Raw genomic sequence first — 26,813 nt, forward strand, 5'->3', positions numbered from 1 at the left:
TGTAATAGAAAGTAATGGTTGCAAAAGTTGATAGAGTATCATTGTATCAACACCTATTTTTATCTTCCGTAGGTCGCTGCCCTAACTCTGTATTCTGGCCGAGTAAAGACAGGAAGAAGGGAGCTGTCCGGGGTGCTGAATTCCAGATCCACAGAAATCCGCATTGCCCATTCATGCGCCTGGGCCATTCCTGATCCCTCCGATTCCTAGCAGAAACCAAGCAGCTCCACATCCAAAATGGACGACGGCTCGTACCGAGACGGGCGGACGGACTTCATCCGTGGTGCCAAAGACATCGCCAAAGTGGTCAAGAAGCAGGCGGGCAAAAAGGTCGGCCGGGGTGTGGACAAAATGGCCGACGAGTACACCAAACGCTCGTACAAGCGCTTCGAGGAGGACGATGACGACGACGACTACCCCGGAGCACAGGACCAGGACGGCGGCGGGTACTACCGCAACGACAGCCGGGCCAACGACGACGAGGGCGGCCACAGTGACTCCACGGAGGGCCACGACGAAGACGACGAGATCTACGAGGGCGAGTACCAGGGCATCCCGCGGGCCGAGTCGGGCAAGACAGGCCCGGTGGACGGCGTGGCGGGCGCCCAGGCCCAGCTCCGGGACCTGTCGCAGTACGAGGGCGAGCGCAGGAAGGACCAGGAGGAGCTGGCGGAGCAGTACGAGACCATCCTGCAGGAGTGCGGTCATGGCAAGTTCCAGTGGACGCTCTACTTTGTGCTGGGCCTGGCGCTGATGGCCGACGGCGTGGAGATCTTCGTGGTGGGCTTCGTGCTGCCCAGCGCCGAGAAGGACATGTGTCTGTCCGAGCCCAACAAAGGAATGCTGGGTAAGGTGGCTCTGTGTGTGTGTGAGAGAGAGTTTGCGTGAGCGTGTGTCAGCATTCCCCGTCCATCTGAACTCGTCCTTTCAGCAAGGGGCCGGTTCGTCGATGAACTTCTGAACCGTGACTTGCAGTTGCAGTCAGGCATTCTAGTGAGGTTTTAAGGCGGCTCTCTCCGTTTTGCTTTCTCTTATTTTGGCCCTTATTCCCATTTCTCCACACGTGTAGTTTTGTCGGCTGTATGCTGGCTGTTTTCTAGCTATCTCAGACTCTCTGATCCATCTCCCTATCTACTTCTACACAGAATGTTACAATATCTCTAGCTACTTGGAGATGTCTTGATTTGGCTTCTTTGGTTCACATCCAGCCATACATGCCAACTGGAGACATGAACCCCCAATACTACAAAGTGTGATGCCGAAGTATGCCGAGTGCTCATGTGACCACTACCATTCCTGGGGGCCAATCAGATTCCATGCCTAACATACCATCTGTCATTGGCTGCTGAGCAAGGACACAACTAACAAAAAGCTAAAGCCTTCAACGGCATCGAATGCAATGTGTTTGCCTGCTTGTACTGTATAAATTGTATGTAGGGGAGAGTGGTATTCACTATGTAGTATAATAGTTTATTATATAATATATTTAATATTCAATAATAGTATTGAATATATGTTCAGTGTAAAAAGGGGTCATCATGTTTTGGCAGCGTGCCAATATTAGAAGCTGACTGATATTTCTCTTCCCATATGGGGAATATATATCACATGATTATTTTATCAGTAACATATTGTTTTTCATTCAATCATTCATTCATATAAAAGCATGAGATGTATAATCTGATATTCTTTTGAAACTGGCTTTTTTTCCCTCTAGGCTGTGCAAATGTGTAGAGTCCAATATATGTATTTATCTGCTGGACACCTCCCTCTAACGAAGCAGGCTTGCGTGTGTGTGCAGTGTGTGTGTGGAGTGTGTGTGTTCTCCCATATATGAGCTCACTAGCTGACATGCAAATGGGTATTGATGGGTCGTAGCGTGCTCCTTCGTGCGTGTGTGTGTGTGTGTATGCGCACAGTACAGTATGTATGTATATAGAGTATGTATGTGTATATATATGTGTGTATGTGTGTGTGTCTTTGTGTGTGTAGCATTGACTGGGAGAGCCAGTAAGGAGAGGAGGGCCCTAGCCCCTGCCCTGTTACACAACACTCCTGACTCATGCTGGAGTGCCTCTTGTGCTCACGCTGCGGCCCATGGGCTGCAGCATCCCCCCCCCCCCCCCCCCCCCTCTCCCCCTCCCCCCTCCCCCCTCCCTTTGAGACTGTCGTCAGGAAGCCGCTGTTAGTGCTGTCAGGGCGCCAGCCTCTTTAACCTGACGCACTGTTGCGGAACCTCACCGAGTGCGATTGCGTGTGTGTGTGTGGGAGGTAATGGCCGGTAGAATATACGCCCCTGCCGTACTCTGCATGGGCTTCTTCATTTCAGAGAGGTGAATTTGGAGAAAGCAATGTGGTATGCGGTGTCAGATGCTCAAAATAGGATTCAGCTCGTCATTGATTTGTCCTTGTATTGAATCCTCCGCTTTTTGAACGGGTGACACTAGTGGATAGTGGCCATAGTTACAGGAATATATACATGTTATCTTTGTTCTGTACACCATCGTGGCCATCCAACAACACAAGAGCTGCAGGATATGTAGCAGAAATATTTCACTGTCAAACTGATTTCACAGTCCAAGAGATTTGAACTGAACTTAGACCCATGCCACACACACACGTACATACACACACGTACACACACGTGCGCTCCCACAAATGAATGTACACTACTAACTGCGCAGTAATTTGGGGGGATTCCATCGTGGATGAACTCAAACCTTTCCATATATCTCACACCACATTGTATGGCCATTATGACGTTTTTCTTGGCTACTTGTATTTTTAAGCATAGTCAAGTTTTTTCAATGGAAATCTCCATAAAAGCCAAACGAGACAAATGAGTCAACTATTTTGCCTTTTTTGATGTCTGAGAAATGTCTGCCTGCTGTTCTGCGATAGCTAGGCTGCTGGTCCCTGAGGGCAACAGAAACCTTTAGCTCGTTATATCTCCTTGGCCTTCATCATAAACGTGGAACTTCGACGTCAAGCGTAGCAAATAGAGAGAAACAAGAGAGTGCGTGAAAGAAGGGACGGACCATGACCACTGCACCACAGTGTGTCTCACCCATCAGCATAGAGAGAGGACAAGAACCAGCGGGGGGGGGGGGGGTGAAGGTCGTGTACTAACACAGTTTGGCAACAGGTTCAGAGCTTATCTTTGCCATCCATTACTGTGGTACCAGCTGGCTTGTCAGTGGATTTACAGTGTTTAAACAAGGAGAAACATTCATATTATATGTATGTATGATAAGGGTAATTGCGGCAACAGTTTTTCTGAACATTGAAGCAGTACAGCTTTAAGAGAGAGGCCCAATAATGTTTCCGAAGTGGATGAAGGCTTGGCCACTAATTCAGCTGGCCACAGTGTAGTGTTCTCTACTTTGAAGGAGTCTCTGCCCCTGGCTCCCTCATAAAGCCCTGTGCGCTCTCGCAGAAAGGGGAAAAAGGGCTATTTATAGCGAACCTTGTACCCTTCCCCCTCTCTCCTTCCCACAAACACACAAGCTCACAAAATGTGTGTGTGTGCCCACACACACGCACACACACACTCACAGTCCTCCTCTGTAGCCATGGACCCGTCAAAGGGTTCTATCATGGGGTGGATGCTTGCTTGCAGACTGTAGCCTCCCTCTTTCTCCACCCTCTCTCTCTCTCTCTCTCTCTCTCTCTCTCTCTCTCTCTCTCTCTCTCTCTCTCTCTCTCTCTCTCTCTCTCTCTCCCTTTCCTCAACTCCCCCCACTTCCTCTTGTGAACGATGTGGTGTTCAGCTGTCTGGAGGCTCCTCTCTTTTTTTCCCACCTCTCCTTCCCCCTGCCCCTCCCCCATCTTTCTATCGCTCTCTCTCTACATATATCTCTCTTTCTCTGTCCCTCTCTCCCACTCTCTGCTTCACTGTGCCTTTCACTCGTGTCTATCTCTCTGTCTCTCTCTGTCTCTCTCTGTCTCTCTCTCTCTCCCCTCCCCCCTCCCTCTTTCCTCCATGGGAGTCTCCCCTTTGCCCAGGGCCTTTTAGGTACAGTACAGATCGTGGAGAGAGAGTGCATCTGTGGTTAGCAACAGCACTTAGGGTTGGTAGCATGATAACAAAACCACCACTGAACTCAAGCTGGAAAACAACCTTAATTAAAACACTCACTCTATTAAGAATAAATGCAGAAAAGAAAATGTTGTTTTTGGTGATGTAGAAAACCAGATGTATTTCCTTCTTAGATTAAGGACCATTACAGATGTTATAGCTTGCCATATAAAAATACTTAATATGTACTATATCTTAATGTCTTTATTTTGCTTTAGATATCTTTTCTATAAATATTTTCTATCTATATATTTTTTTTTTTTTTTGGTCCCAGTTGCATCTCATTAGATCCACAACAATACAGATTTAATCTTTCATACAGACCAAGCCGAGAAGTAATATATTTAACATTTGTCATGTCTCCCTGCAACACCCTTGCTGGTACACCGGCCAGACTATTTACTGCATGCAAATGTGCTGACATTGGCTGTGGATAACCTCTGTGGCAAACAATCGACATCCTGTGATAAAGAGGCAAAGAGACAGAGTGTGGGTGAGTGCTGACTGCCAATCAGCACCATGGACAGTTCCCCCAGCAGGGGCCCACAGACCTGAGGGGAGATTGGTGGAGCCAAGCAGGCTAAGGCCAATGCTACTGCATTGCGGCGATGGCTATCTAGCCCAGTTGTCATCACCGGCTCCCCTTTGCTGCTCAGACTCCATTGTTGAGACAGAGGGAGAGAGGGACATGTGCTGACAGCTGCCTTTCTCACCCCCCCTCCCCCTCCTGAGGCAGTCACAAACACATACAGCACGTATCATCTACCAGAACACGCAGACAAAGACAAACATTTGATCAAGCAAGAGTGGGGAAAAAAATGCCATTATTAGAATGTATACATATACAGAAGAATGCATCCCACGGCCGAGCAGATGCACACACACGCACGCACACGCCGACTCTCTCCCCTCTGGGATCCATTCAGACCCACGCGTCACACAGTCCTGTGACTCACCAGCACGCATCATCTATGTTAACGTTAGCCTTGTGCTATTTCAACTCTAGCTCAACACTTTCTCAAAATTACTCCGCTGTTTGGCCATTGTAACCCCCCATTCACCTTAGCTATCCCGGTAATTAGCTTGTTAGCCCCTGTGATGGATTACCCCAGCTGATACAACAGATCAACCCATTGTGGGCTCTTTGCCCTGGTTGTCTTTGTGAATGAGCACACATTGTCTTATCTGCCTGGCCAGCACGGAGCCATTTAGCTACATTAGCACAATGCTATTATGTTTTCCCTGCAATCACTCTTCACTGCTCCATGGTGGTTTCTGTGCCGCTAGGGAGGGTCCTGACACAAAATGGCTGCCATGAGTCAGATAGATTCTGTGTTGCTACACAATTTAGGTTAGGGAGCATTAGCACTATATCCAGCATATTTGAACTGCTCTGCGTAAGCTCAATTGGTATATTGGTATTTATATAATCATGATCTAGACTTTAGTCTTTCACAGTTTGAATTATTTGAAAGCACCAGCTAAATTACAGAATTTAGCTTTATAAGGAATTGTGTTAGCGAAGACCCATTAGCTTTACCCATTACCCACTAGCTCATGCTCTTTAAGACAGAAATGCACATCATTTTCATTATCTATAAATCATCCCCCCCCCCACCAATAAACTACTCTCAAACACAGACATCACCAGGAATCTACACAGAAAACATTTTTGCCCTATTTCAGTAAAGATATCTCACCAATAAACCATATCATTGGGCGCTTAGCTAGTATGAACGCCAATGACAGGAAGTCAATGGGGGTCGTGAGTTGCAGCGGTGGGGGGTGAAGGAGAGCCTGCCTGGATTGGCGCCGCTGCTTTCGCTATGAGTCACACCTCACAACTCATGTCTGAGTTTGTGGGGAGGTGTTGTTCATTGATTTTGCTGTGATGAGCCCTCATGAGACGCTGATGAGATATCTTCCACATTTCCTACTGATGATAGGAATAATAGTTCAACCAACAGTACTTTGTTTTGTCCTCCAGATCCCCCAGTGGATCTGCATCATATAAACTGTATGAGTCGTATTTAAGCATGGACAGATTCTGATTCTAACCCTCTTAAACATCCTCTCCCCATCTTCTCCTTCACCCCCTTCCTCCTTTCCTCTCTATTCCACCCTCCGCTCCCCCCCCCCCCCCCCCCCCCCCCCCAGGTCTGATCGTCTATCTTGGGATGATGGTGGGGGCTTTCGTGTGGGGGGGTCTCGCTGACAGGATTGGCCGGCGACAGACTCTCCTCATTTCCCTCTCCATCAACAGTGTGTTTGCCTTCTTCTCCTCCTTTGTCCAAGGATACAGCTCCTTCCTCTTCTGCCGTCTGCTCTCCGGCGTGGGGTAAGGACACAGAATCACACCCAGACCCTGGAGATCTCTTCGCCGCTTAGCTATAAAACTTCTGATATTAATTAGGATGTCCCTGTTTGACTCTTAGTCTGAAAGTAGTCCCAGCTTGCTTAGCGAAGTAAACGTGATGAAATGTGTATGGGGTCCATCCATTATTAATGATAGTATTGCTTTCAGTCTGGCCTGGATTCCTTAAGAGTCAAATGGGTTGTGTGACTTAATAGGCTGTGAAACTGCTCATCGCTTGTCTCACACTCTTTATCTCTTCCCCTGTTCTTATTTTTTTTCTTTACTGCCTGGCCTCTTTTTCTTCTTCTACCCCTCATTCTTGCTTTCTTGCTACTTGCCTCTTCCTATATTTTCCTTCTTCTTCTTCTTCTTCTCTCTCTCTCTCTCTCTCTCTCTCTATCTCTCTATCTCTCTCTCTCTCTCTCTCTCTCTCTCTCTCTCTCTCTCTCTCTCTCTCTCTCTCTCTCTCTCTCTCTCTCTCTCTCTCGCGCTCTCTCTCTCTCTCTCACTGTCATTCTGTAATTCTTTCGTTTTTTCCTTATGTCTTTTTCTCTACATGTCTCTCTCTCGTTCTCTCTCTCTCTTGCTCCCTCCCCCTGTTTCTCTCTCTCCACACTCCTCTATTTTCCTTCAGTATCGGTGGCTCGATCCCCATCGTGTTCTCCTACTACTCAGAGTTCCTCGCTCAGGAGAAGAGAGGAGAGCACCTCAGCTGGCTCTGTATGTTCTGGATGATTGGTGGCATCTATGCCTCTGCCATGGCCTGGGCCATCATCCCTCACTATGGTGAGTATATCACATGTACTGGTTGGCCTGTTCATATGGCATTCAGTCAGTCTGAGACCTACACTTTGGATAACGATGTAACTGAAGTGTGTACAGTGCAAAATCTAGAAACTGCGCTTTGGTTATCAGTTGACAACTATGAAGTGGAGACAGTTATAGCTTAAGGAACCCAATGTAAAAAATAGTAAACTACTTTAGTGCATCTGCCTCCCTTATTTATCAATTGTTCCTCACTCTATCCACTGCCGTTTAGGCTGGAGTTTCCAGATGGGCTCGGCATACCAGTTCCATAGCTGGCGTGTGTTTGTGTTGGTATGTGCCTTCCCCTCTGTGGCGGCCATCTCTGCCCTCACCACCATGCCAGAGAGCCCTCGCTTCTTCCTGGAGGTAAACTGAACCAAACCACCCACTACAGGGGGGGTCAGGTGGCTGAGCGGTTAGGGAATCGGGCTGGTAATCAGAAGGTTGCCGGATTGATTCATTTTGTGGAATACGGTCACATCTGTCAAAGTGGAGATAAATGAAAAGTGATATTTGATTTTTTTTTTCCACTGGAAATATAGATTGATGTGTTGAAATTCAATTTACTGTAAGGAGTTGTCTCATATGTAAAGATGAGATTTGTGGTGTTGTCTTTGACAGAACGGGAAGCATGACGAGGCGTGGATGATCCTGAAGCAGGTTCATGACACCAACATGAGAGCAAAGGGCTACCCCGAGAGGGTCTTTTCTGTAGGTTGCAATACGACATCATTACCAATACATGTTTTTACTAAGTTACCTCAGATTTGACCATATTGGTTCAACATTATAATTTTATAACGTAAATTTGGAACGTATTCAATGATAAATTGCTTTCACTGTGAATAAGTCCCGACGTTCTGACGGGCGGCCATTTTGTCGTCTCCCAGGTGACCACCATCAAGACGGTTAAGCAGATGGATGAGCTGGTAGACATGGGCGAGGGCACCGCCTGGCACCAGAAGTGGAAGATGAAGCTGACTGCTCTTTTCAACCAGGTAGTGTAAAAAGCAGTGAAGGATTTCTGGATCTCTGGACACAAATGAACCAGGGAATGCGTGACAGGATATGCAGCTTATGTACAGTACAAACCCTGCTGCTCATGGGTCGTGCTGTGCTTGTGTGCTTAGACTGACGAGTAGTGTCTACTGTGGGCTTGAGCTGGGACTGTGGGAGGATGTGTTTCCTAGTGCTGGAGGCTTACTTTTAGATATCTGGGATTAGACGTGTCCTCTGTCTTTCTCTCTGTCTCACGCTTTTTCTGTATGGTTTGTGTGTCTCTGTGCCTGTTTGTGTGAAGGTGTGGAGTAACTTCCTGACCATCTTCTCTCCTGAGTACCGCCGCACCACCTACATGATGATGGCAGTGTGGTTTTCTATGTCCTTCAGGTAAACGCTCTAGAAAGAGTTTTTTCTACAGTCTCACAGGTCAGATCAGATATAAATTTGACTTGAATAAATCAGAAGACTGATAAGAAGGCTGCTGAATTGTGTGGAGACGGTGGGTCACACTTTCTCTCCTCCTCTCCAAAGCACAAACATGTGCTGTCGCACCAATAGAATTGCATTAACTAATCACATCATGAAATTAAAGTTGCATTCCTCTAGGTTACCCTAAACATAGTTCTCAACCTTGCTCTCTCTCTCTCTCTCTTTGCCGGTTCCCAGCTACTACGGTCTGACTGTGTGGTTCCCTGACATGATCAAGTACCTTCAGAAGCAGGAGTACTCTTCTCGCACCAAGGTCTTCATCAAGGAGAAGGTGGAACACGTTACTTTTAACTTTACCCTGGAGAACCAGGTGCACCGCAACGGAGAGTACTTCAACAACAAGTGAGTTTCTTTTCCTTCACTTGTGGCACAATGGTAACTCCAGCCCACTATCAGGAAGAAAACAAACTATTCTGACTGATTTAACGTTAGAATAACTGTTTACATCAAAGATGAATGTTCATTTGTGGCATGCCCTACCTAACTATTGTCTTGTTTGTCTTTGTAGGTTCATGAACCTGAAGATGAAGTCCATGGTATTTGAGGATTCTCTGTTTGAGGAGTGCTACTTTGAAGACATCACCTCCAGCAACACATTCTTTAAAAACTGCACATTCATTGCCACCCTCTTCTACAACACAGGTTAGTTGATCGTTATCTGTGTCTCTGCTAATGAGAGTTAACTCAAAAATTATGAACCATTGTGTTTTTACATCGATTTTAACTGCTTGTTTCAGCAGCTTGTGGTCTTGCCAAACCAAATGTCAAATAAATTCCGTCTAATTCTTGTAACCACAGCTAACATGTTAGCAATGTTAAGTTAGCAACATTAGATGCATATGCAATGATCCATCAAAGCTTATTTTAGATGAACTGCAGCATTTGAACATTTGAGAAAATACAAGTGTCTTCAACGACAAACTGTACATGTATTTGTACAATCCATCTCAAACATGTTTTTTTGCATAGTTTTTACAGAACATAAGAAACAGGGTTTTAGACACAAAATCATCTCCATTTACCTTTCTGCTTCATGCTAGACAAAATGGCTCAATTACTGTCACTCGCTCTACCAACTGGCCCTAAACCAAATGTAGCATTGCAGAGAGACGTATCCTAGCAACACAGACCCAATCCTTTGTTATTTTGCAGCATACCTGTCAATCACGTCTAACCCTACTATATTTCAGATTTTTTGAAGTAAAATCCTCTGGAAAAATTGTGCATGTTTTAAGACTGATGACAATGGAGGAAAAATGGCAATCCATTTGACAATTTATGGTTGAGTCAGCAACAGAATCTGTACGTTTACTCAAAAGTGATGAATAATTTTGCTCAACAAGCTTGTGCGAGTCCACACATACAGTTCACCATCATAGGCCAATCTGCAGCCTCCTTGCTGATTGGTGTTTAAAGTCATTATGCCAGTCAAACTCAGTCAGACCTGCCATCAATGCAAGGCAGGAGTTCCTGATTAGCGTTTGAATTGGAAACGGATCTGACCATTATTGCTTAATCCCTGTTTACTTTCCCACTAAGGCTTAGAGGCTAGTAGATGGCTACGTTTCCGCACAAAGAGGTCTCTTTCATCAAATCAAAATATTCCATTTACATATCGCATGTGTTCAAATGAAAACATTTGAAGGCTGTGTTCTATTTGAACTACATTTAGGACACCTGAAATAAGGCAGTGACTGGTGTCTTCATCCTGTGTGACACCAGAAAGCCTACTGTTCCTTAGCTGCTATCAGAGTGATTCGACCGCATCAGCTTTTCCTTAAGAAGTACTCTTTCCCAGGCCCATTTTTTCTCACCTCATCCTTTCTTTGTTCATCATTTTTCCTTGCAGATCTCTTCAAGTACAGGCTGATCAACAGCAGACTGGTCAACAGCACTTTCCTCCACAACAAGGAAGGCTGCATGCTCAGTGATTTCAGTGATGAGAACAATGCCTACATGATCTACTTTGTCAGTTTCCTGGGCACCCTGGCGGTGTTGCCCGGCAACATCGTCTCAGCACTGCTCATGGACAAGATCGGACGCCTAAGGATGTTAGGTAAGAAGAGTGTTGTGAGCGTCATGTGATTAAACGTGCGCCCGTGTTGGTCTGAGGCCACTTGGAAACCAAACTCGGTTTCCCTGGTCAATCTAGTGTGTGACATGCCTTGCCTCTCATCCACTGCCCACATGTATGCATCTAAAACAGAAGGATTTCATTCTCCTCTCTCTCTTTGTGTTTCTGAATGTCTCTCTCTCTCTCTCGTTTCTCTCCAGCGGGCTCCAGTGTGATCTCCTGTGTCAGCTGTTTCTTCCTGTCGTTCGGCAACAGCGAGTCGGCCATGATTGCTTTGCTCTGTCTTTTCGGGGGCATCAGCATCGCCTCATGGAACGCCCTGGACGTGCTGACAGTGGAGCTCTACCCCTCTGATATAAGGTGAGAGTTCATCACCCACGCATCCCCCAACCCTCCACAACACCATGCAAGACGACTCACATCTGCCTGTTTGGCTGCATTTTTTATTGGGTTTAGTCCAAAGACGTGTCCGAGGATAATGGCGAGTAAGAACACAGTGGTGTATCAGTGGCTGGACTCTGGACTCACCATCGTAGTCTCAGCGCTGCCACCCTGTGGTTGAATAAAACACTGACGGATAGTTATTGTTTAAACGATACTTCCATGTTTATGAAGCAGACTACAAAATCGAATCTTGCTATTTGGTATGTTTTACGAGTACATTTGAGATTTGTAAAATACATAATGAGCCTTGGATTCATGATTGGTAAGACTTATAATGGTCTATGGGTTCTGGATAAACAATATTTAGTTCCCTGTGTGGCCAAACAGTTTTCCTGCAGTGTTCAATCCATATACAGGTGTTGTTTGAATTACCTCATGGTTATTAGAGAAAGATTTTTCTTGTGTTAAACCGTCACTTACCGCCCTCTTCCCCCAATGATTTTTTCTCCCGCTTTTTACCTCCAGAACCACAGCGTTTGGATTCCTAAACGCCCTCTGTAAGTTGGCAGCTGTTTTGGGGATAAGCATCTTCACCTCCTTCGTGGGGATCACCAAGGCCGTCCCTATCCTGTTTGCGTCGGGGGCTCTGGCTGCAGGGAGCTTCCTAGCGCTCAAGTTACCAGAGACACGGGGTCATGTGCTCAAATAGCGTGGCACCGCCCCCAGGGGGTAACCATTAGGAGGGGAGGGGGGGGGGGGCAGAAGAGTTAGCCACACTGTGAACAAGCGGCCCAAGAGCCCCTCAAACTCTACCCAGTAAGCCCCAGAGAATAAAACTAGAAAGGGTCTGTTCACAGGCATCAGACTGCATGCAGTAACTGCACAGATCTGCTTAAGTTGTATAGCAAATTGCCTGATACTGGAATTAGTGTTTAGATATTCAGGTCTCTGAAGCTGTGCAGCAACTGCTTACAATAGATACCTGTGAATAAGCTCCACGTCATAAAGGGAAGTGCAACCAAACTACGCCCCAAAAGCCAACAAGATGCTCATTCATGATTGGTTGTACTGTAAATAAGAACAAAATTGAACAGTGTTTGTGGTCATTAGAGTTACTGAGTGTATGTAGTTTTTTCTTGATACAGTTGTGAAAGGATTGTTTGAAAAAGCTTAGTTTAGATGCACTTTCCTTGTTGTAAACACATGCATCTGGGGTCCAAAAGGGAAGGGATTGGGGGCTTTGATAATTAACCATGCAAAATATCCCCCTTCCACCTACAAAAATGACCACTAGCTACTGGCTTTAGAGTAATTAATGTTTTCATCTATTTCTCTGGTTCAATTCACCTCTCATCTCTCTGAGTCTACATTTTGCCATATAAGGATATAAGTCAAAAATGCTAATGTATGCCTTGATTTAAAGCATTTTTGACTTTGTGATAAAAACCATGACACCTCCTGGCTTTTTGATCAAACAAAGACCTGTCCTCATTCTTTACCTGCTTAGGTCTTGTGTTTGTCGACAGAATTACTGCCATTTTATAGATCTTTTGAAAAATTATGAAACATTCCAGCTTTGCTTTTATTATGGTTTGAATTTGAATATTGATAAAGTGATCTGTTGAGATTTCTCCCTTTAAAACGTTATTTTAGATCATTACCCGATTATAAGGTCACTCAAATCAATGGACAAATCACCTTTGATTAACACTTAACGCTGTTAAAAATGGCACTAGATATTATTTGCCATCTCATGTTTAAAGCACAACTGTTTGCCAGTGTGAATGTTATCAAACAATTTCTTGACAATGTTTGCAATCCCACATAATTCAATTGACATTATGACTTCATTCTGTAGATCTTGGCTGTTGTTACATATGCCTTTTTCGGTACCCTCCCTCACGGGCGTATGTTTTGCTCTAGTGATGTGTGTTTTGAGAGTGTTATGCATGTTACAAAGTATGTACGTAAAAATGTCAGTAAAACAACAGTAAGGCGTTTTCATGTTGCGGTGTATCAATTAGTGATATTTTAATTCATTCTCTGGCTCCATAGCATACTGGATTTACTCTGCTACACCACCGATAACAAAACTTGTTGCATTTCCAAAATCCACATTGATGGGCTCAACTTAGATTTTGTTCTGTTGTCTGTTTTGTATTTGTATATTCTTTTCCACACCCTGTGCTTTGGTATCATCAACATCCCCTCCAAGACAATTGTTTTGATGGAAAACATCAAATCTGTCGAGAAAGATGTAATTAATGTACGCACAATATGGTTTAAGACTGTATTGAAAACATTTATATAGTGTAAATTTACATGTCGAGAGAACGTCATGGCGTGAAAGTGTTTGAAAAAAAAGAAACAAAATCTAATTGCTATCACACAAAGGGAAGATAAAAATGTGTTTAGGGAAACACTAAACTTTGGACCAATGTGATAGATTCCTGGTAGAATCCACTTAATGTGTAATTGATTTTTTTTGTTCTAAAGATGTTTATCTGGTGCGACATGTGTAAGACGTTCTTCAAATGAGCACATATTGTGTACTGATATAAAATACCTACACGCTGTACATCATAGCCCACATGTTAGAATCTTATTGTATGGATGTGAATGTGTTTTTGTGCAATATTGAACTTGTATGTGCAATATTGAACATTTGTTCTGTTTTTATATATTTCCTATTTTCAGGTACACATTTTTATTTGATAATGTACACTTGATAGCTTAATTATTTGTAACTAATGTGGTTTTACATGTAAAAGCTGCTTATTTGATCCTACGATCGAACCAGTCTTAAAGATTCCAACCTCAGTAGTTGAACTATCAAAGTGTGTAGAAGACATTTTGACTAAGCATTGAAACAAAAGGGAGTTTTAGAGCTTCATGTGTTTCCTTACCCCTTTGGTCTTTATTTTCCGTGTGGCAGAGCACAATCGTATTGAGGTGAGCAAAACACAGATTTATTTGCATAGAAAAACACTTTTCACAAAGTGGGGATGAGGGACATCAGATAGGGACATTTTGTTTTGGGTGGTGCAAACAAATGCGTGGCGTATTTTATTTTTTCTTATGATATAACTGGCAGACCACATACTGCTTTCAATGGGTAATGGATATTTAACTCAATGATTTAGCTAAAGGTTCATTTCTGAGATAGTAAAGAATATATTAGATTTTCTCTCTTGGCACACTAGCCAATACTGTTTTTCAGCCAAGAATGATATGTTCACAATTGCATGCTACAACGCAACAAAAGAGAAGCACTGATCAAGGAAATGAAGTACCCAAACTGCCATGTTGTAGGATAGCAGCCATATTGTTTGTAGACTTAAGTTATTGATAGAGACCAATCACCACTGCACTAAATGTACTTAGTTGTACATGCACAGTTGATAATGCCTTGTGTTCTTATCCTATAAGGTTAGTCTTGCAAAAATATACAAAATTAAGCAGCACAATAATAGTACTAAAGGTAAATACTTGGCTAGAGCACAAAGACTAATCCCTAGCAAACTACCAAATCACAAGGAACTGTGTGGTTAACATACATGCAGTTGTGAACAAGTCACAGCAACACAGTCACTTAACTTTAAGCATACAGATCACTCAGAACTCAATTATCTGCCCCCTCATTTAAAGCTAATGCATACAACACAACCAACACAACCATAGGTTTAGATTGTCCCTTGTGTTCCATAACACTTGGTTGACACCCACATTTATTGAAGATTTTTTATGAAATATCTTTCAGCGTGCCATAAGTACCATCTCCCATCAATTATTGCCAAATGTTTTGTAAGTGACAAGATTACACTGCGTTTAATTGCATAATATAAACACAGAGGCGCATATATACATGACAGTACAGTAAGAATACAGTACAGTGAATTATACCATAGAACATAGACCTATGATTCTTTAAATAATACTATAAAAAAAAGCTGATTTTAAAAATACATTCTGGAAATGAATAGCCAGTCTGTTACAATGCTATGGCCATAATTTCCTCTAAGAAGCACATTTAAACTTTTAAAAGTACATATTCTTTGGTACAAATTCAGCCTTAGCATTACAGCATGTTCCTAACCTATAACTCCAAGTCCTGTCTCTGTTGTCTAAATCACTCATGACATAATAATCAAGGATGTCAATATTGATGTTGTATGATATGGAACGCTATGAAATGCTGACCTATCAATTGAATCTCAGCGAAACAGTTCAGGATCTGTTCAATTGAGATTTCTTCAAGTTGTTGCATATCTTAAATTATGTTACAGGGTTTTTTGTATTCTAAACTTGTTGCTTTGGCAACAGTCAATCGTGAGTGCAAAAAGTTATTAAAGCAATAAGTGTTAGGGTATTTTGTCTATTTTGTTCTAACCCCCCAAACTATTGGGATTTGAAGCACATTATGCTGGCCTTGTAGAGTAAAATGCTGGGTGTTGGCATCTACTATTGGGAGTGAACTGCATACATTCATGTCCAATCTCTAAAAACTACCCTTGGTCTTTGAGGCTTTGTCAATAAGAATGCATTGTCATTAATTACATGTAACAAAGAATTTATCACATTGTCATTGTACTGTGGTGTAGAAACTGTAGTTATTTGTATGTAAGTATAAAACCTGTATGTGGAACCATAAAATTTACAAAACAGACAAAAAAAACTACTGAAGTGTAAATGAAAATATTGTATGTTGTCTTTGAGTTTGTGTATTTTGTAAATGAGAATGGAATATAAGTAAATACAATATTAAATACTACTGGTTATGAAGAATAGATACATGTTACAGCGTCATAATTTTATTCAAAGTGTGAAATTTACTTTTCTCTTATATTTTCTCATTGTTAATTTATGATGGGGTTCGCACTGTGTTGTGCAATTGAACTATTCAGAACCGCAATGGATAGCAAAGAAATATGAAGAATAAAGTACTGTCATAATGATGATGAATAACTAGTTTTTTTGTGTGTGCTTCAAAGATCGCTTCACATTTTATTGTCCAAGAGTTTTTGTGAAAAAAATACTGAAAATGAAGAGAGGAAACAAGAGGTGTAGAGGGCTACTGGTGGTATTGCAGGACACTTGTGGATGGTGGACGCCTGGTGGTCTAGTGTCCTTCACCTTCTCCACTAAAACTAGAAAGACTAAGAGAAAGAAAATAACGTCAACTCAAGTTGAATCCCTCAATGTTTAGCTGATGAGTGAAGGCCAGAGGAGCCTTACCTGTGCGTATAGAACAGGATGTAGGCCAGAGGCGCACAATCCCCCCGCACTGTGGCCTCGTCTGTTCGCGTGACAATTGTGTCATCCAGAGTGAGCCACCCATCAGCCTGGCCCTGGGCAACATCACTGATGTAATGGCCTGAGGAGCAATACAGATTGGATCACAGTTCAAGCTCTTGGTTAGTTTGTCTTTGTGTGTCTATGTAGTAAAACAGGGTCTTTGCAGACAATTACCGGAATTCATGCTGTGTCCCACATGAGAGATGATCCCAGACAGGCGGTAGACTCCAGTGTCTGGGTTGTCCAACTGAAATAAGGAAGTATGTTAGATTACTCGTTAAAATGGCTGCTACTTTTCCCCCGACCATTACAGGAAAGCACACAAACCCAAAACATTTTATCGACTCTCTTCTTTTTTTGACGCTATCTTTGACGGATCTCTAATCTCAATAATGAACTCAATCGTTCAGCGTCATTCATTTTGACAGCTCCCTCTCCCTCTCTTTTCCTATGTATTTCCTCACCACAGCTGGCCCTGTGCTCTCTTGACTCAGTGTCTGGCTGTTGGTCACTGACCCTGGAGTTGGGGTGAGGTCAAATATTGTAAATAACAGAAACAAAGCTTGAACAAAGCTTACTCGGATCCTAACTTGCCTACAAAGTCCCATTGTTTGCATCAGGTGTGTTTGTGTCTGTATGTGTGCGTGATAGAACAGTTTTCTACCTGTACTGGAGGAAAGGGCGGCAGCAGTCTGGGTGTCAGTAGTACTGCTGTTTATTCTCATCTGATGACTGTCTGGCCTGTGTCAAGCACATTCCAATGACAATTAGCAATGAGCAATGATGCCGTACTTGCACATGGTATGAGTCCTGGTGTTTGCCACAGTGCAGAGGGGCTTCCAGCTGCCATCGGGGCTTCCAGCAGGTGACACACGTCAGCAAGCGTGAGGCTGAAACAGCAGCCGATGCACGACTACGTGGCACGGTATGTGTGTCACAGGATATTACAAGCTATGCTGAACAGATTTACCGTAGATTGTTTGTACAGCAAAGAAAGTGAGGAAAAAAAGCAACACAATTTTAATTTAGAGCAAAAAGTTATTACTTGAGTAGGTAAGTCCTTGTTCAAAAACTGTTGTTTTAACCATTTAGAAAGTTGGACGTAATTTTTCGTGGAGTGTGGAATTGGTGTGCGGATTCTTACTTGGATGTTTCATCCCCACAGACTGAGAGACATGACAGTGGTATGATTCCTGGAATGGCCATGTCTTCAGTCCTTTTGACTAGTTTCCCCTGCTCAAAACTGAACCTCTTCATATGGAGAACTAGAACACTGCACCCAGAAACAGACATGGCCGACAGAAGCCAGCACTGAATGAATGCACTCAATTACCAGTCACCATTACACCAATCAGTAAATCAATCATTTACACCTCGAGGTCTGGTTTTGGACTAAGTACGAATGCACTAGTGTTGTGCTGAGAGGATCTTACCGGGGAAGGGAGAGGAGCTTGCTGACCACAGACGCCTGCTTACCCAGACACAGCTTACATCTGCACTCCACATCTGCTGCCTGGAAGTACACACCACAGCGGGAACATTTTGAAACCTTGTTCTCTAGCTGAAGACTAACAAGTTAGCGCAGTTCTACATGTACTTAGTTCAAAGTATGGGAACAGTGGTGAGTTGACAGAAGATGCATCCTGAGATGCAAACTCCTTCTGAGTAAACTGTGAATACTGACCTTGAAGTACAGACACAAACTCGTCTTAAGGCATGGAGTCAACTCCAGGGACAGGAAGTTGGAAGGTTCTTCTCTGTAAACCTTCTCTCCACACCTTAGAGGGGGGGGGGGGGGTGTATGGAGAAGACCAATATCAATCCTAAACCACTTGTCTTCTATTCCTGATGCTTTGATAGCTGGATGTTAACGTCAGCAAGGCCTCAGGGCCCCAGAGGAGTGAACTGTTTACCTGCAGCAGGTGCGTTCGATCTGCATTTCAAACTCCAGGCTGGCCACTGGGCAGATGTAATGCCGCAGAGACTCCCCCTCAGCCTTAAGTTGGCAGAGGACAAATATGAGGAGCTCGTGTGCGTCCTTGGAGCAAGAAAGAGAAGACAAAACAAACAACGTTATATGTAAATATGACAGCAACTTTTTGAGGAAAGTTCTTCTTTCCTGCTAGTGCAAAACCGATTAATTCTGCATTTGTTACCTGCTCGTAATCTTCGAGGTAACTGTCGTTATATTGTGCTAGACAGCTCTTGATCCTGTACAGAATCTTCTTTTTGATACTTTTGGAAGTTCTCCTGCCTGTACTGGTGTAGTCTCTGGCTACCTGGAGTTCATGGAAGCATCTGTGCACAGATAGAGCAGGTAGCATAGTATCAGTGCTTGGTTAGAGGTCTTAAAGGATACTAGTGTAGAGGGAAAGATAGTTAGGGTTGCATGGTATCAGTAATGAAGTAGAGGTATCATATTAGTGCACAGAGACACTTTTTCCCAGTATTTTTCCCTGTTCTCCATGCTTGTGGATTTGATGAGCATGTGTCTGAAGCAGGGGTTAAAATCTGCTGTCAATTTTGGCAGGGGACAATTATATGACATTTTCTCAAGAGCAATTCCTGAGGGGGACACCAAAATTACTGCTGTACATAGCCTAAATTGAAATATGTTATATGTATATTATTAATATTATTGACATGTCCTTATGTTTACAGTGATTTATTGGGGGGGACAAATCATATTTTTCCCACGGTGGGGGGTTCGTGTCCCCCCTGTCCCTGCCGGGATTTTTGCCTATGGTCCAAAAGTGGGACTGCAGCTGTACCTCAGTAAAACTGAAGAAGAAGAAGGCCCCCAGATCTCTTCCTGCTTCACAATGTTGGCGGAGAATTCCGGAAGTGCAAACAAGCACTGCAGGGTTGCATTAAGAAAGCATGTGTTTCCGATATTAGGCAACCTGTGAGGAAAGATATCCAGAGTTACATACTGTAACAATTCCCATGTAACTACAATGTTGTTTCTATAGGTATTGCTGTGTGGTTATGTAGTAGTTAATGTAACCTCAATGTAAATGATAGATTAAAGCAATTCACTCATTAGGTTACTTTGATTCTGGGACAACATCAATCTCGGAAACATTAAGTTCAGTATTTATAGTATTTCACCCCAGCAGCTTGATTCTGTCTCTTCCTTCTCCCTGGCCACTCTGAGACTCCAGAAAGCCGAGTAGACTCTTGAGGGTGTATATGAGATCTCCTTGTTTTTTTGTTGCGGTGGACAAGTCCTGGACAGCCACAGCGCTGAAGGAGCGGGAAAAGAGTAGAGACAGAGAGGTGGATGAGAGTTGAAAAAGAAAGAAGTGGGTTGGGTCCATCACAAACAATGTTCTGTTTCATCCTTCTGGGTTTTCCGATGAGAACGTGAACTACTTTGATCTGAGCCCACTGAGACGGAGGACGGTGTTGAACCTACCTGTCGAGAGACGCAGAGGACTGTTGAAGGGTCATATTGCCTTCTGAGGAGAGACAGAGGAAGACATGGTTATGAGGGGACCGTGTTCTTGAGGAGGAATCACAGAAATGTAAGCCTCTCTTGTCACACACCTCCAGTCGCTGCCATCCTCTGGATCGGCAGGTCCTCCACCAGAGCACTGAAAACAAGCACACTCGATGAGATCAATCCATTCCAATGACTAAATCAGGATTCAGGACTTTGTCAAAATGACAAAAAGGGACGGGTATCCAGCGGCATGAGACTGAATGTCAGAATGTACCTCTCTGGACTTGAACTGCTGCTTTGGTCCTGGGTGACAGAGGACCCAGCGGAGCTGGGGGAGCTGCCGGCAGGTGTGGGGAGCTCCAGGAGGATAGGAGCAGGGAGAGGGACCGGGGAGGGGATGGGGGTAAGAGGGCAATGGATGGGAGACAGAGGCAGTGGTGAGGGGGTGAGAGGGCACGGGGAGGCTGGATGAGAGGGAATAGGAGACTCGGCTATCACCACCGTGAGGTAATGGACCGGAGATGATGGGGTGGGGTTAGGATGGGAGATGGGGGACATGGGGAGGACATGAATCAGTTGAGAGGTCGGGATGGGAAAGGGGGGGGTAGGACTGGAAGGTGTTGTGGGGCAGCCAGCTAAAAGGCTGGCCTGAGAAGGAAAGAGAGAGGAGAGGTGGAGTGAGGTGAGGCTGGATGCCCCAGACAACACGGAAAGGGAGTCTGGCGCAAGGAAATCTGGGGAGTTTGAGGAAGAAAGGGAATGGAGAGAGGGGGGCGGGCGAGAGGAAGGAGAGAGGGAACTGCAGGATAGATGCTCCAGTCCAATCTTCTTCTCCTGCTTTGCCAGGGTGGAGAAAGTTGGCAGGAGGCTCTCAGCATTTGATGGAGCATTGTGGACGGAGATGGATGGAGGAGTTGAGCTCTGCACATCCACCTTGATCCTGTCTTCGTCCACAGCTGATTGAGCTTTGTTCTTTTTTAGCTTTTTGGGCTTTTTGGGCTTTTTGGGCTGTTTGGAGGAACAGTAGAGTTTATGTATTTGTGAAAGCAACTTCTACTACCACAGTTGTATTGTCTTGAACGAAAACGACTTTCAGGCAAAGTGTTCTGCTGGTGTGAAAATGTGTACACAGATCATTTGACATAAACTCTAGTACTGCAGTTTCAATGAATATGCAAAACAAGCTTATTAATCAAAAAAACACCCATGGCTTTTTTACATTTTAAATCAGTGATCAGAAGTAGGTTTGTGTGATTTTACTACTTTGATAAAATAATTGATTGTGATTTAAGTTATTATAGTATAATATTCTTATTCCTATATACTTATAGCTATCAAAATGAATTCAACACAATCTGATATTAGATAATTAAATAAACATACCTTTAAACAAGAGAAGCATGCTCCCATTTTGCATGTTGTTGTACAATGACAAGTTTGACACAGAACACCTGGCTGTATGTACTTGGGCATTGTGATGTCATCTTATGTTTCCAACAATAGGTGTGTTCGACTTCATGCAGCGCCGGCTGCAGGCGGCTGCAGGCGACGCCGGCGCTGCATGAAGTCGAACGCACCTAATGATGACAAAAGTTGTCATGCACTCCACACAAGCCACCCTGATCTCATGTTGCCCTACTCTTTTTTTAATACATATATTATATTTTATATTTTACATTGTTTTGTTCTTAGAATTAGTAGACTATTTTACATTACTACCTTTTTTATTTAAGATCCGTATATGTTTATTGTATGCAGCTGCCACAGTAAATTCATTAGTTTGTGTAAACTTTCATGACGAATAAACCAAATTCTAATTCTGCTTCTGACTATGTTTATTTACGGTAAAACAGAATGTATATTTCAATCCTATTACCTTGACCTATGAAAATAACACAATCACATGACATATGAAATGTATTTACATTCATCTTTAACCGTGAAGACTCAGTCCTAAACAGCATATCTAAGCTGGAGAATAGTCATTCCAGTGCCGTAGGTGGCAGTAATGAACCGGCAGCAGCGTTTATGCCCGACGTTTCACAACACTGAATGAGAAAAAGAAGGACTTGTAGTTCTTGCTCTACTCGTGAAGAAAAGATTCAGAACAGAGGACAAGCCATTCAACTAGGTACGACACGGCAGGTAAGCCATAAAGTGTACAAACACTACTACTTACCTTACAGTGTAAATCAACACATATAGCTGACGTTTACTACATAGTCGAATCCAAATGTTTTGCAAGCTACGTACTGTCGTATTCGGCTGTGTTTGTTGTGCTATTTTGTAAATAATCAGTTGTAGCACTATTACTATAGCTAGCAAGTTATCTGTTTGACAACTGGACTAGAATGGAAAACACAGTCCACAAACATAAGTCGTTAGCCTACTTGTTATCAAGATATATATCAAACATCTAGCTACATGTCTTACCAAGTACGTTTGATTTGCAGGATAGTGCCTGCTGCTGTTAGCTAGCTTGCTAACAAGCTAACCAATTCTCCTAACAAACTCCGCACATGACCCCCACATTGGCACACCATGAGCCAGGTGCAATTCTGTTTTTTGTTTGTTTTTTAGGTTGAGAGGTTCATAGCATTGACCCCGATGCTGTCCACTGTTATCCGCAGTGCTCGTCACATTTCGACCACCTCTATCTTTACGAGGACTTTAGCCCACTTCAAACCCCACATGGACGTAAACCCCAACCGTCCTGTCGAAGGGACAATAAGGACCAAGCTCACCCAGGCTCTTGAGCCTGCTCACTTAGAAGTTCACAATGAAAGTCACATGCACGCCGTGCCCCCTGGCTCCGAGTCCCATTTCAGAGTCCTTGTGGTCAGTCCACGCTTTGATGGCCTCTCTTTAATACAGCGCCACCGCTTGGTCAACGAAGCTCTAAGTGAGGAGCTCCGAACCTGCGTCCATGCTCTGGCTATCCAAGCGAAGACCCCTCAGCAGTGGGGCAGCAACCCCAGTCTGGCCAAGAGTCCTCCCTGCATGGGAGGCTCAAGGGGGGATCACACAGTCGAGGAGAAACTCAAGGCTGGCCAGGAGTGAGCTCAATGGGCCCTGGCAGGGCACTCCAAACTGGACTGAAAGAATTTAAAAGTGAAGTGTCAATTTTCCGTTTAATATATGGCTTATGTGATCAGTTAAATACCCTGTTAAATAAACCTTTTTTTTTCCTGAGTGAAATTATAGTCTGACTAACCACAACCACACGTCTGCCAAGTGGTCATAATAACCTTTGAAAATGGGATGTTTGCAAAGATGGTTAGCAATTAAAGTGGTTATTTCTGAGCTAACATAAGTTCTCCTTTGTCTAATTATAAATATTTCATATTTTAAAAGTGTAACTGAACTCCAAAATCGTTAATTTTTCATTTGACCAGAAAGTATCTTTTGAAAATACAGGTGCATCTCAATAAAAATGAATATAATCAAAAAATAGATTTTTCAGTAATTGTATTCAAAAAGTATAGTATCAGCTATATTATATAGATTGTATAAATATACTTCAAGTGTTTATTTCTTTTAATTTTGATGATTATAACTGTCAGCTAATGAAAACCCCAAATTCAGTATCTCAAAAAATTAGAATTTTATTTAAGACCAATAAAAAAAAAAAAATCAAGCACAGGGGTACCATGGTCCAGGTACTGGTACCTTTGGCAGTGTGTGCAGGTGCCAAGTCCTGCTGGAAAATGAAATCCGCATCTCCATAAAGCAGAAGGAAGCATGAAGTGCTCTAAGACTTCCTGGTAGATGGCTGCCCTGACCTTGGACCTGAGAAAACACAGTACCAGTACCTGGCTTAAGGACCATGGCATCCCTGTGCTTGATTGGCCAGCAAACTCGCCTGACCTAAACCCCATAGAGAATCTATGGGGTATTGTGAAGAGGAAGATGTGAGACACCAGACCCAACAACGCAGAAGAGCTGAAGGCCGCTATCAGAGCAACCTGGGCTTCCATAACACCTCAGCAGTGCCACAGACTGATGGCCTCCATGCCACGCTGCATTGCTGCAGTCCTTCATGAAAAAGGAGCCCCGACCAAGTGTATTGAGTGTTGTACTTGTTCATACTTTTCAGTAGTCCAACATTTCTGTGTTAAAAATCCATTTTTTGTATTGGTCTTAAGTAATATTCTAATTTATAAGATACTGAATTTGGGGTTTTCATTAGCTGTCAGTTATGATCATCAAAATTAAAATTAAATACTTGAAATATATCAGTCTGTGTGTAATGTATCTATATAATATAGGAGTTTCACTTTTTGAATCGAATTACTGAAATAAATCAACTTTTTGATGATATTCTAATTTACTGAGGTGCACCTGTACGTAAGGCTGAGGTAAGTTCTGTTACATGTCTGTTTGCAGAGAATTAGCATCACTGCCAGTTCCTTAGTTTGCCCACTTGAGGGCAGCATAACGTAAAGCTACAGTTTGTTGAATGTGAAAGGGACAGGCCTGCGGTCATTATGTCTAGTTTGTTGTCTGAATAAAATAAAATTAACAGTATGCGGAATATCTAGCTAAACAAATATTTTCAGCAAACTCAGGTGGTGAAGTGGAAGTAGGCCCAACTCGATGAGGCCAAAATAGATGGGTTGATATCGGTGGTACAATCGCATTAACATAACTTAGAGTAGATCAGGTATCCTTGCTCGATTAAAGTTAAATACCTGACTTAACGTGCCTAAGACTTTTCATTCTCGAGTGAGACAAGAGGTTGTCTCGTGTTTGATATATTCTTACATTTTCTGTGTGCATGTGTTGCTATTTCTGTCTCTAGAGGCTGCATGTGTGTCAGTGTGAAGGACCTCTTGCCCGTCTGTCAATGCCGATGAGTATAACAACACTGTTATTACAAAAACATGGAAGAGTAATGGTAAAAAAAGGAACATGACTGAAACCAAAACAATAAACATCCCATGATTTTTCTTCATATCCCTTATATAATTGAGAAATGACTGTTATTTTTTGACAGTTTTGTTTTAGCTGGAGGCTAAATCAACACGTAGGAGAAATTAACATGTTACGAAGACTAACACATTTTGAATCGGATTGCTTTAAACAATGCAATAAATCTGTGTGGAATGCTCCATTGCTACAATTCCGAAGTCCAAAGCTTTCAAAAGCTCATAAAGGTGCTTCGTCGGTGGAATGCGGAGTCAACTGAAGGTAAAGCTTGTTGACTTCTGCAGTTGTTCTCTGGCTGGAACAGACAACCTGTCAGGCTTCACAAAAGGGCCCTGTGAGGAGAAGGAACAACTGGTGTCACTGGTTTGTAAAAAGAAAACAGTAACCACAACCAGTTTATGACCCTCCCCTGTCCACTTGTGTCAGACCTTAAGGGAAGACTTACTCACAGGGCAGACCTTCAATGGAGAGCAAAGGAATTGGAAAACAAGGTCTTGTGTCTGGAGATGCACAGAATATATCAGTGTCACAATTCCAGCTGCTCTTTTGATGGAGAGACATGTCAAGTACTCAAAAGTGATGAAGAAGAGTGCTTGGACTTGCCTTACAATTACATTTAAACTTTTTAAGACATTTAGGTAGTACATCACCCAGCTAGCCTTTACATATCTTCCACAGAGAAAATTACCAGGTTGGTTTGAATGTCTTAATAGGCTATGACTTGTTATGACATGTATACAGCTGTCTAGTGTCTAGTGTAGTGAAATAGACTTAATGTAAAATTAAAAGGCATTCCTTGTTTTGATTTAAGGAACTAAAGTAATAGCTAAGGTTCTACGTAATTTGAGTTAAATTGAACACATTTAGAAAGTATAAATATATAATATATTTTACAATATGGAAAATCAACATTTAGAGAATTTCATTCTCAAACAACACAGTTTACCACTGTGAGTTGACTGTTCTGAAGAAGAACTGAGTGCAACCCTGCTAGGTAGTCTTCCTTCCCTCTGTTCTATCCCACGGCCATGATGGATCATCCAGTAGGTCTCAAGGCTGCCTGTGTAGCCCGTCTGGGTCCTCCATCAGTGGGAACCCAGCTCGACGGCGGCAGGCAGGCAGGCTGGTCCTGCGTCAGAGCCCCAGGACGGATGGTGCCAGGACGGACCAGGGTCGGCTGGGACCCTGGGCAGGGCACGGTTCCCGCGATTGGACGCCCCCCCCCCTGATTTACGCTCCGGCTCCGGACCAGAGGGTTGCCTCTGCACAGCTGACCCCTCCAGGTTGGGGGTCAGAGAGTGGGCTGGATGGAGGGAGGGGGAGGGGGAGGGGAGGGGTGATTGGGGTATTGGCCACCACCAAATGGGTGTCTGAGAAAGGCTGGTATGACCATCCCATGGGACTGGCCTCCTTCTCGTCTCTGCTGGTCAGCTGCAGTGTCTGTGCAGCATGTGTGCGTGCAGGGGGAGAAAGCCTGTTAAACACGTTTAATTTAAGCCCACTAGTAACAATAATTGTCAAACATTTATGTGTTTTGAATGATAAACCAGATATTGTTACTGGACAGAAAGGATTTATGGGAAAATGCCACTGATAATAAATATCAAAAGTTTATTCCTACAATCATAGTTTTTTTCAATTGATAGATAGATACATAGATAAATAGATACATAGATAGATAAAAACGTTTAACTTAGAACACTAATGACGAAAGCAAAAACCGTTAGTGTAAGTTCTCAAAACAAATCTGATAAATACACATTGTTGGGTTTACTGATGAGAAAAAAAAACAAAGTTGGATTTAAGGTGGTGGTAATAGCCTATTAAGCCCTTTAATTGGAAAGTTTTCTCACTCTCGCACTACACTGCTCACTAATGAAATCAGTGAATAGGCGTCTTGAAAGAGAGGGACAAAAGGAGAGATAGGGGGAAGACAATATCCTTGTGTGGGAGA

The 26,813-nt window shown here is 43.3% G+C and overlaps 3 protein-coding genes across 5 annotated transcripts; 2 read left to right on the plus strand and 1 right to left on the minus strand.

The window, feature by feature from the left end:
- The first annotated feature begins 237 nt into the window (after positions 1-237).
- Positions 238-11,899, plus strand: sv2a (synaptic vesicle glycoprotein 2A). Of its 2 annotated transcripts, none has more exons than XM_084670544.1 (12): positions 238-847; positions 6,236-6,416; positions 7,069-7,220; positions 7,474-7,607; positions 7,863-7,952; positions 8,132-8,239; positions 8,542-8,630; positions 8,910-9,074; positions 9,241-9,374; positions 10,582-10,813; positions 11,035-11,166; positions 11,716-11,899. In XM_084670544.1, exons 1-12 carry the CDS (start codon positions 238-240, stop codon positions 11,897-11,899), a joined length of 2,211 nt encoding a protein of 736 aa, XP_084526670.1. The 2 variants fall into 2 exon arrangements, with proteins under 2 accessions (XP_084526670.1, XP_084526666.1); XM_084670540.1 differs by having other exon boundaries at positions 10,582-10,788; positions 11,007-11,166.
- A 3,803-nt stretch (positions 11,900-15,702) lies between these two features.
- Positions 15,703-21,340, minus strand: LOC146301117 (ubiquitin carboxyl-terminal hydrolase 24-like). The gene is made up of 17 exons (XM_084669149.1): positions 21,314-21,340; positions 20,774-20,938; positions 20,205-20,578; positions 20,035-20,081; positions 19,904-19,946; positions 19,597-19,731; positions 19,257-19,388; positions 18,642-18,783; positions 18,399-18,523; positions 18,170-18,263; positions 17,919-17,998; positions 17,630-17,758; positions 17,150-17,226; positions 16,950-17,002; positions 16,660-16,732; positions 16,426-16,564; positions 15,703-16,346 (listed from the first exon to the last, which is right to left on the minus strand). Exons 1-17 carry the CDS (start codon positions 21,338-21,340, stop codon positions 16,310-16,312), a joined length of 1,872 nt encoding a protein of 623 aa, XP_084525275.1. The 3' UTR covers positions 15,703-16,309.
- Positions 21,341-21,914: 574 nt separating this feature from the next.
- Positions 21,915-23,243, plus strand: bola1 (bolA family member 1). 2 transcript variants are annotated; one of them, XM_084670557.1, is made up of 2 exons: positions 21,915-22,061; positions 22,511-23,243. In XM_084670557.1, the coding sequence occupies exon 2, from the start codon at positions 22,538-22,540 to the stop codon at positions 22,988-22,990; it is 453 nt and encodes a 150-aa protein (XP_084526683.1). In that variant the 5' UTR covers positions 21,915-22,061; positions 22,511-22,537; the 3' UTR covers positions 22,991-23,243. The 2 variants fall into 2 exon arrangements, with proteins under 2 accessions (XP_084526683.1, XP_084526676.1); XM_084670550.1 differs by having other exon boundaries at positions 21,936-22,075.
- Positions 23,244-26,813: the final 3,570 nt, after the last annotated feature.

Source organism: Hypomesus nipponensis, chromosome 2 (genome assembly GCF_054491055.1).
Source record: "Hypomesus nipponensis isolate SF chromosome 2, ASM5449105v1, whole genome shotgun sequence".
Taxonomy (NCBI): Eukaryota; Metazoa; Chordata; class Actinopteri; order Osmeriformes; family Osmeridae; genus Hypomesus; species Hypomesus nipponensis.

What these genes read in the sequence shown, in the direction of transcription:
- sv2a (XM_084670540.1), top strand. Translation starts at nt 238, where the DNA reads ATGGACGACGGCTCGTACCGAGACGGGCGGACGGACTTCATCCGTGGT. An exon ending in GCCCAACAAAGGAATGCTGG is followed by an intron (nt 848 to 6,235) that starts GTAAGGTGGCTC and finishes CCCCCCCCCCAG; the next exon opens with GTCTGATCGTCTATCTTGGG. An exon ending in CGTCTGCTCTCCGGCGTGGG is followed by an intron (nt 6,417 to 7,068) that starts GTAAGGACACAG and finishes ATTTTCCTTCAG; the next exon opens with TATCGGTGGCTCGATCCCCA.
- bola1 (XM_084670550.1), top strand. Translation starts at nt 21,983, where the DNA reads ATGAGAAAAAGAAGGACTTGTAGTTCTTGCTCTACTCGTGAAGAAAAG. An exon ending in AACTAGGTACGACACGGCAG is followed by an intron (nt 22,076 to 22,510) that starts GTAAGCCATAAA and finishes TTTGTTTTTTAG; the next exon opens with GTTGAGAGGTTCATAGCATT.
- LOC146301117 (XM_084669149.1), bottom strand. Translation starts at nt 21,340, where the DNA reads ATGGGAGCATGCTTCTCTTGTTTAAAG. An exon ending in TCTTCTTCAGTTTTACTGAG is followed by an intron (nt 18,784 to 19,256) that starts GTACAGCTGCAG and finishes ATCTGTGCACAG; the next exon opens with ATGCTTCCATGAACTCCAGG. An exon ending in AAGCTCCTCTCCCTTCCCCG is followed by an intron (nt 17,759 to 17,918) that starts GTAAGATCCTCT and finishes TTCTGGGTGCAG; the next exon opens with TGTTCTAGTTCTCCATATGA.